Source organism: Oncorhynchus mykiss, chromosome 10 (assembly GCF_057628025.1).
Source record: "Oncorhynchus mykiss isolate SJ-2025 chromosome 10, ASM5762802v1, whole genome shotgun sequence".
Taxonomy (NCBI): Eukaryota; Metazoa; Chordata; class Actinopteri; order Salmoniformes; family Salmonidae; genus Oncorhynchus; species Oncorhynchus mykiss.
In genome coordinates this window covers 43,472,043-43,482,522 of record NC_143031.1, presented here as the reverse complement: position 1 = coordinate 43,482,522, position 10,480 = coordinate 43,472,043, and the positions used below count along the sequence as shown (strand labels likewise).

The 10,480-nt window shown below is 41.6% G+C and overlaps 1 protein-coding gene across 1 annotated transcript; it reads left to right on the top strand.

Annotated features, from left to right (window-relative positions):
• Nucleotides 1-578: 578 nt before the first annotated feature.
• LOC110533953 (V-set and immunoglobulin domain-containing protein 1) lies at nt 579-4,951 on the top strand. The gene is made up of 7 exons (XM_021618550.3): nt 579-877; nt 1,062-1,225; nt 2,278-2,482; nt 3,755-3,913; nt 4,006-4,122; nt 4,235-4,370; nt 4,474-4,951. The coding sequence occupies exons 1-7, from the start codon at nt 835-837 to the stop codon at nt 4,622-4,624; spliced, it is 975 nt and encodes a 324-aa protein (XP_021474225.1). The 5' UTR covers nt 579-834; the 3' UTR covers nt 4,625-4,951.
• Nucleotides 4,952-10,480: the final 5,529 nt, after the last annotated feature.

Genomic DNA, 10,480 nt, shown 5'->3' with positions numbered 1-10,480 from the left:
CACATCATTCATTTCTTATGTCACTTTATTGTAATTATGCACAATTAATTATACTTGATTCATTGTCCCCCCAACCGCCGTGTCGATCACTTAGCACGAGCAGAGTGACACAGGCAAAACTGTCTTTCATAACTCAGCAGCAGTGCCAGGGAGTGAACTCCCCAAAGATAAGCAGGGTATTGTAGTGCTCTGGCTCACACTTCCTCAGGGCAGGTGATAAAAACCAAGTAGAGATTACATTACGTTAATTCCTTTTTCAGAAGCCCTGACCCAGAATGAATTACAAGGTACATTTAGAGCATAGAAGAGGGAGAGATGACCATCAGGCCAAATACGAAATAATGAATTACTGGAACAGTCATTGTCAATACATAGTGGGCCGTTGGAATAAGGTTAACAGACAGAATCAAGAAGGTATAGTGTAGTACAGTATGGTGCAAAGTGCAAAGACATCAATTAAATTGTGTTATATATTCTTTAGCACAGACATCATGGCCTGCCTGTAAGTCTAAACATTGAAGTATGAACAAATAGCAGTCATTTGGAAATGCAAATCCTCATTTTGAAAGATAACAGTCAGAGAGTGTTCCCGCCCAGTCTAGGTGATATGGCAAATATGGCTGTGCAAACACCCCCACGATACCTACAAGCACAAAATCAGCCTGACAACTACTACAGTGTCACCACGGGCTAATACAGTACACTCTGCCTGGCCGTTGCCCATTACTCCTTAGTTGATAGGTAAAGGACTGAGAAAGGTGAGGGCTTTTCAGGTACTGCTACGATAACACTCTCGACTGGCTTATTGGACGACACGTGAACATTTCCTTTAAAATGTCCCCTACACTGAGAATGGCGCTGCTGTTCAGCATGATGGGTGAGTTAACTATACGTTCCTGTACTATACTTTTTTGAAACAATAATGAGGAAGTATTGTGTACCTACTGTGTATATCTTGGCCTTACACATTGGAGTGTGACATATTTGAGATTAAAGGATCATGTTCAAGCAGAGGAAAATACTCATAAAAGTAAACACGATATGTGGTTCTTTTTTTCTAGGATGTGGGCATTTAATCACAGTGACGGTTCCCGAGAAGTTTGTGAACGTGACAAACGGTGAAAGTGCTCTTCTCCAGTGCACGTTTGTTACCACCGTGCAGAACACGAGCAACATCATCATCCAGTGGAGTTTTGTTGCCAAAACCTCCAATGTGCTACAGCAGGTATGTAGGCTGACGTTACTATGTCTTATGTTGCCACCTGGTCATGGCCTCTGTGTCCCCAATGTCACCTGGACCGTTTTACACACCTAGTGCGCCAAAGGATATTGTTCAGTTCATGGACAAGAGTGCTAAAGGCAATGTTATCGTCCTTACAGGGATTTACAGAGATGTCTGAATTTGAAAATGTGTGATCAAACTGCCTTCAGGTATGCATGGGAGTTCAGGAGAGTCATTGCAGTTGATGGGCATGCTGTTGGATAGCATGACTTCCCACAAGGATCGATGATTTGATTTGTTTTATACGTACAGTGTCATGCATCTTCTGGATGCCCACATGGGCATATCAGACACTGTATTTTCTGTAGCAAAATACAATCATTATGTCTATATGTGCACACATACATATGCAGTATATAAACCGACGTTCATGCATCAGTGAAAAACCATTGAGAGAACAAATCAAAAACATTTCAGATATACAACTGATCTTGTCTTCCAAGCTGGAGATACAATTTGCAACCCGGAATACTTCTTTCCTCGATAACCATTCAAGTTTTTCTAATTCGTAACAGTTCCTGTTATCTTTGCAACATTTTATCAAACAGTACAGCTCTCAAATCATCACATGACGTACAATAAATTAAGAAGTGCAGTTCATTCTGGACCTCCCCTCAATCGCAAACAGTACATCGTCGCTCTCGATTGCTGTGCTTCCGTGTTTTCATAAAAGCCAAGGCAGGTACTATTCAATATGGTGTTTGCTCTTGAGCGGCCATTTTGTGACACACCTTGGAACGACAAAAAAAAAAAAGCACAGTCACCAGAGCACAAGTGGCTCCCTGTTAGTGTGTTACAGTAGAACAGAACCTCAGACCTCAGAATCCTCACGTCACGCAGTCTCACTAACACTTGGGGTTGCTCCGACTTTCCTGACGTATTGTAACTTGATTCTGTAGAATGAGTAGGTCTCTGAAATATCAGCACGAAATCTGTTGGTTGTCCTGTGGTTGTTTTTATGTAAGCTCTAAGACATTCTTGCTGTTACTTTCTAGGTGTATTACTCTCAGTCAGGAGAGGACGTGATTTCTAAACCGTATGAGGGCAGGTTGAATGCTCCCACCTATCCAGCTACTAGCAATGCCTCAATAACAATAAGCAACATGCAAGTGTCAGATGCAGGGGCCTACACCTGCGAAGTCCACAACTTCCCTGATGTCAATGGGAAGACTGAGGCCACTATCATTGTCAACATTCTTGGTAAGTTCTGTTTTACATTTGGTCAAATGCTTTGAAATGAGTCATGGTTTACTTCATAAATCAATACAATGATGTCACATTTAATAATTGAATTGAAGTAAATCTTCTTCCTATTTCAGTGTCACTACAACACACGAGCAGATCTATGAAATAGTTTCACTGTTTTTCCTAGTCTGAGTTTGGTGATCGTTGAATTACATGCCTTCTGTGATTCCACTCATCCACAGAGTTACCAGGCCAACCTTGCAGGCCTCAGTGTCCACAGTAGTTTCCATGGGAACTGGAGCAGACTAGTATCTTCATTGTCAGTGTCAGAAATTAGAACAGGAACACCGGAGTACAAGACCGTCTTCCGACATGTCTCGTACTCCTCAGGAGTAGACTGGAGAGACATGACTTTTTCAGATGAAATTAATGATTCCCAGTTTGATACAGCAGAGAGGTTGTAGTGAAGCATTATGGTGAAGGTAATACGCGGTATTCAGTCCTACCATGGAAATGGTCTTGGCCTTTTTGTTTTTCACGCTGTGTGTTTATATACACATTTGACTGTAGCAATGGCTGCTCATCTTACCAATATATCATTGTCTTAATTGGTCATGTCTGTTGTATAGATTCATCATCTTAGTCACCGTAAACCCTGCCGGTATCATTGTGTACAGTACATTGCCACCTTTGTCACCATTGCAAAGCATAAGAAACACTCAGGGCGATGACATCCAGCTTCACTAGAATGCTCAAGTATGAATGTACCACTGTAACGACTCGTATCAATCAATCATCCAGTGTTCTGCATTCCAACGTCAACGGTACCTAGTACTAGACCAAATCCTGAGTGTTAAAAACCCCAAGTAGGACCAGAGCGCTGGCCTACAGTTGAATTTGTAGTTGACAGAGTGTTCTGCTGTGTATAGTGAAGAACGTACAGATTCATCATTGATCGCTCATGAACTGCCCTTTTCTACCTGTATATATTGCATATGTTCTTTGTCTATGTTTGATCATATTTTTTATCTATGAATAGAGCCGCAACCAAAATGTCCCCACCGGAATAATAAAGTCATTATTTTAAATAGCTAGCTACTGGTCCAGGGCAAAGTGTTGACTTTTATGTCTAACTTGGCCATACCATTTGGGCACTTTCTCTGATTGCCGGTAGTTGGATCAACTGGGTCCAACTTGCAGCATATTACGTAAGCTTAACTCTTGCTCTCTCTCTCTCTCTCTCTCTCTCTCTCTCTCTCTCTCTCTCTCTATTACATGGTCTGTAAGAGAGGCCATCTGTGCCCTTCTGTGCTGTCCATGGTGATGTGGAGTCTGGTCACCTGGTTACCCTCACCTGCCACAGTGAGCGGGGAAGCCCCACCCCCACCTATACCTGGATCAGAGTGGATCAGGACAAGACCAAGACACCTGTAATGGGGAACCCTGGTGGGTTGCCATACTGTAACACACATTCCCCATCACTCTGTTGTTCTCTGATTCATTAGAATGCTTTTGCTAGACTTTCTCTTTCTTTTCAGATCCGAATATAGGATCCTTGTATTTCCGAAACATATCCCAGTTTGAGTTTGGAGAGTATTGTTGCAGTGCCTCAAACGCTGTAGGATCTGCTACTTGCACCGTGGAGCTCAGCCATGGTATGGGTAATATATACGTATATTTAGTATATACGTAGTTTTATTGAATGTGGCTATATAATCTTTAAACACACTGCTGTAACTAATCTTACCAATAACCCACCATTAACAGAGCTAGGGGATGGGGCCATTGCTGGTGCAGTCATTGGAGCACTTCTTGGAGCTGTCCTTATTATCCTTATTATCTGGTTCATGACACACTCCATGAAGAAGCAGAAATCCAAGGCTTCAAAGGCAACAGAGATGCAGTGAGTGATTATGATTTGTGCGGCACTTTTCACGCATTCACACACAATGCCATTCAAATGTGTGGTGCAGTGTTTTACCGACAGTTTCCCTTTCCCCCGCCAGAGCCATCCCTAAGAGTTCGGCCACAGTGGCGTATGAAGGCGTCCCTACCAGGGAGAGTGGCCATCAAGCCTATGTAACCTCCGGAGGGGTTCCCATGGCAACAAACAGCCACGTCCATTCTGACGCTGACGGAGAGCGGGCCGAAGCTTAGGAGAGGCCTGACATGCTTCTGGGGTGACATCACTACTCTGAAAAACAATGCTCCACTGAAGTTTGTGTTTTTGTATAATGTTTTTTTTAAATTCACAATTTAAGTAATGGTTCATATTTGTTTTATGTGATATGAGGAATTCCAATTGTCTTGATTTCACACACCAAAAAAATACAAATCACTCTACACCCTGATTAATGTGGTAATCCACCCATTCCCTGACAAAATGTTTATTCCCATTTCATATTCATTGTGACAAATCTAACCAATGCTCATCCATGCTTTCTGGAAGAAAAAAAATACAAATTCAATTTTGCATAACTGAGACAAGTGTTTAATTACTAATGTGGATATACACATGGTCTGGAATGACATGGGGTAAATCCTGATATGTTTGGTCTGAAATGACTGTGATGACTCCCTGTGACCTTTCCAGGCAACCTGAGGAGAGCAACATGAGAGTAGCACAGCCAATCAGAGGTGGCCTCTACCACTTGACCTTAACACCTTGCTGCTGTCTCCAAGAAATACATTTCTAAGAATGAGCCCATGGAGAAAAATAATGGTATAAAAGACTAGAATAGAGCTCCGTGTTAATGTTCTGTTAATCCTTCACCTTTTTCATAATCAGGAGAGAGAGAGAGAGAGCTGTGTGAGTACAGAGTCCATCTGATCCCACAGTCACGATTCAGATATGCATGAAAATAGAGGAGTGTGGACCTTTAAGTCTCTGGTGCGTACAGATGGATACTCCAGAAAATTGGCCCGAACAAAAAGGAAAAACATTGTTGTCAAATATTATGCCACATACTGATTCAAAGACAGTGTTAATGACCAGTAGGGGGAGCTGAAAGGCCAGAACTGATGTCACTGCTAACAAAATCACAGGAAAATTAACTGACGTTAGAGCCAGATAAATACACAGATAAGATCCATTTTTGTTAAAGGGGCACCTGCCCCTTTGCCCTCCCACTCGCCAAGTGCCCTTTCAGGGGTTAGTATATATACAGTGCATTCAGAAACAATTCACACCCCTTAACTTTTTCCACATTTTGTTGTGTTACAGCCTGAATTTAAAATTGATTAAATTTAGATTTTTGTTAGGTCACTGGCCTACACACAATACCCCATAATGTCAAAGTGCAATGATGTTTTAGGGAATTTTTACAAATTAATACAAAATGAAAAGCTGAAATGTATTGAATCAATAAGTACTCAACCCCTTTGTCATGGCAAGCCTAAATAAGTTCAGGAGTAAAAATATGCTTAACAAGTCACATAATAAGTTGCATGGACTTGCTCTGTGTGCAATAATAGAGTTTAAAATACTTTGTAATTAGTGCCTTATCTGTGTACCCCACACATACAGATAATTGTAAGGTCCTTCAGTCGAGCAGTGAATTTCAAGCACAGATTCAACCACAAAGACCAAGGAGGTTTTCAAATGCTGAAAGCAAAGCATTGTTTGTGGCAAATCCAATACAACACATAATTGAGTACCACTGAGTACCACTTTCTATATTTTCAAGCATAGTGGTGGCTGTATCATGTTATGGCAGGGATGCAACTTTCACTGGGGATGGGGGGGACATGTCATTTTTGTCCCCCTCAGTTTTATCATGTGGGGGACACAACGGTGTGCTTTAGGACCACGCAGACTCCTCCGAGCATTGGGTAGGTGGTTTGGAGTGTTTATCCGACTGGATACAAAAAAAAAAACAAATCTAAAAACCAAAGTTGCAGCTCTGTGATATGGGTATGCTTGTAATTGTTAAGGACTGGGGAGTTTTTCAGGATAAAAAATAAACGTAATGGAGTTACGCACAGGCAAAATCCTAGAGGTAAACCTGGTTCAGTCTGCTTTCCACCAGACACTGGGAGATGAGTTCACCTTTCAGCAGGACAATAACCTAAAACACAAGGCCAAATCTACACTGGAGTTGCTTCCCAAGAAGACAGTGAATGTTCCTGAGAGGCCGAGGTCGTTTTGACATAAATCTACTTGGAAATCTATGGCAAGACCTGAGAATGGATGTCTTGCGATGATAAACAACCATTTGACAGAGCTTGAAGAATTTTGAGGGGTGTGAATACTTATGTAAATTATATATTTAATTTTCAATACATTTGCAGAAATGTCTAAAAACATGTTTTCACTTTGTCATTATGCGGTATTGTGTCTTGATGGGTGAGAAAAATAATACATTTAATAAATGTTGAATTCAGGCTGTAATAACATATTAGTAAATACAAGTTTAAATTGAGGATAGTCTGATGGGTGAAAAGGTCAAGGGGTATGAATACTTTCTGAAGGCACTGTATGTTTTTGTATACAGTTTTTGTCATCATTCTGAACACAATGAGTTGACTCTTCACATGGGATGACTTCACTGAACAACAAAAGAAAGGGAATATTAAATGATTCCCAATGATCCATCGCATCTCCCAAAAATGTTTTCAACATACATCTGTAAAATGATAGTCTAGAAACTAAAGCTTTGGTTGTCTTCCTCTCAACCTTCCATGTCTTCTCCCTGGACCTCCTCAATGTCCACCTCTTGAACATCAGCCTCTGAGGCCTCATCTTCACTGTCACTTTCCAACCTTGTTGAGGATGGCTCGTTGTCAGGCTCAAAAAGCCTCAAATTTGCCTGGATGGCCACCAATTTTTTCACCCTTGTGTTGGTCAACCTGTTACCTGCTTTGGTGTGTGTGTTCCCAAACAAGGATCAGATGCGCTCTGAGGTGGCTGATGATGGTGGGATTTGGAGGATGAGGGAGGCAACAGGGGAAAGAGCCTCAGTCCTATGTTGGCACGACTGTCATATTGCATCTCCATCCCAAAGCCCTTGCTTGGAAGTGTATTTCGCCAGACTGCCAAGAACCTTGCCCTCATCCAGGCCAAGGTGGGGAGACATGACACCACAGACCTCGTTGATCTCTGCACCAGACAGGATGCTCTTGCCAGCATACTTGGGGTCCAACATGCACGCTGCGGCGGGTATGGGCTTCAGGCAGAAGTCTTCACACGTTTTGACGTATTTCAGAACTGCAGTTTCCTCTGCTTGGAGCAACAATGAAGTGGGCAGGGCAGTACAGATTTCTTCTCTTACATCTGAAAGCAGAGTCTGAACATCAGACAGGATGGCATTGTCTCCCTCAATCCGTGCAATGAAGACTCCTATAGGTTTCAGGAGTTTCAAGCTGCTTACCACTCTCTCCCAAAATACATAATCCAGGAGGATCCTCTTGATGGGGCTGTCCATATCGACAGACTGTGATATGGCCATTTCTTGGATAGACTCCTTCCTCTCCATGTCAAACATGATGACAACACCACCCCAACGGGTGTTGCTGGGCAGCATCAATGTGGTGCTCTTATTCTTCTCACCTTGCTTGGTGAGGTAGATTACTGCAATAACTTGATGACCCTTCACATACCTAACCATTTCCTTGGCTCTCTTGTAGAGTGTATTCATTGTTTTCAGTACCATGATGTCCTTGAGGAACAGAATCAATGCATGAGCAGCACAGCCAATGGGTGTGATGTGAGGGTAGGACTCCTCCACTTTAGACCAAGCAGCCTTCATGTTCGCAGCATTGTCTGTCACCAGTGCAAATACCTTATGTGGTCGAAGGTCATTGACGACTGCCTTCAGCACATCTACAATGTAGAGACATGTGTGTCTGTCATCTCTTGTGTCTGTGCTCTAGCAGAATACTGGTTTGAGGGTTGGAGATGATGTAGTTAATTATTCCTTGCCCACGAACATTCGACCACCCATCAGAGATCATTACAATACAGTCTGCTTTCTCTATGAATTTCTTGACCTTCACTTGAACTCTGTTGAACTCTGCATCCAGCAAATTAGTAGATAAAGCATGTCTGGTTGGAGGGGTGTATGCTGGGTGAAGAACATTCAGAAATTTCTTCCAATACACATTGCCTGTGAGCATCAGAGGTGAACCAGTTGCATACACAGCTCGAGCAAGACATTCATCAGCATTTATCTGACTACGTTCCTCCATTGAGTCAAAAAACTTCTGATTCCAAGAGGACCATGAACTGTTGCTATCGATAAGGTGTCTGGATTCATAATTTTCACCTTGAATAGAAGTAGAGGGACTTTTGTCAGAGGCTGCTTGTTGTGAGCGCTGAGGGAACTTAATGCACTTGGCCAGATGATTTTGCATCTTTGTTGCATTCTTCACATATGATTTGGCACAGTATTTGCAAAATGTACACAGCTTTCCTTCTACATTACCTGCAGTGAAATGTCTCCACACATCTGATAGTGCCCGTTGTCAATATCGTCGTATGAGTGAGACCAAGGCGCAGCGTGAGTAGAGTTCCACATAATTTTTATAAATCGAAACTGAACAAAACAACAAACAACCAAACGAAACGTGACGCTACTGATGTGCACGAAGGCAACTATACATAGACAAGATCCCACAACACAAATGAGGAAAATGGCTACCTAAGTATGATCCCCAATCAGAGACAACGATAAACATCTCTCTCTGATTGGGAACCATATCAGGCCAACATAGACATACAAAACCCCCTAGACATACAAAAACTAAAGTACCCACCCTAGTCACACCCTGACCTAAACAAAATATATAGAAAAACAGAGATATTTAAGGACAGGGCGTGACACCTGTAAACGTTAGAAAAAAATTAGAGAAAAAACAAATACAATTCCATGTACAGATAAATAGTTAAGCAGTTAGATTAAACAACTCCTTTGTAAAATGTATATTTTTAAATGAAACATGTATGGAAACAGGTGAATTAACACTCCTAAGTTAGCAGGCTCAAGCAAGCTAAAAACCCACATGGTAGCATAAACTAACTAGCAGAAATTGTTAACAAGTTCTAAATGATTTATACACACTTTGCTGTAGGCTACTATTTACTAGTTAACAAAAAAATTGTCATATATCCACCCCACCCAGTATTGTCATCAAAACTTACCAGAAAGAATGTAGTCCTTGGCTCAGACAGTGTAGTAGGGTGGGCTCAACAGCATCTCATTAGTGTGCAAGATCTTGAGAATCAGCTGCACATGTGATGGAAGAATGCACTGTGCATGCAGAGGGTTGCAATTCCATTGATTTAAAAAAATTATTATTATTTATCCGTTATTTTACCAGGTAAGTTGACTGAGAACACGTTCTCATTTGGAGCCATGACCTGGGGAATAGTTACAGGGGAGAGGAGGGGGATGAATGAGCCAATTGTAAACTGGTGACCGTGATGGTTTGAGGGCCAAATTGGGAATTTTTGAGGATAGTTTAACCAAAATATGCCACAAGACCTAGAATTGCCTTATGTGTATCCCACAAAAAAAAGGTTCACTGTTATAAGCTATTTTTTTTGATGAATTTAAGCAAACTTTCCATTAAAAAATTTCGGAAAATATACGGAAATTTACCGGAAAGTTTCCGACCCTTTGCAACTAGCCAGCTACCTAGTTTAAATATCAGCAGTACTGCCACATCATCATAATATTTTATTGACACTTGATAACACTAGATTAAATAGCATCATCAATACCTGGTCTGGTTGGCTAATAAACGCAGCAGAGAGAGGCAGAAAGACAGAGGTGCGTCTTCATCAACGACCCTCTGACTCAACTCCATGCCTTCGTCAGTCGGGAGTTGCATCATGTGTCAGGGCAGCAGCAACACAGGTAGTCTACTGGCGCTGACCACCAGAATACTAAAATATCAATACAAGCCACTTGCCAGCCAGTCATATATCATGAGTTAGAAAATGATGAATGTATTATGAATGTTACATTATAAAATGATTATTTAAGAATTTAAGAACATCGAGGATAAATCACA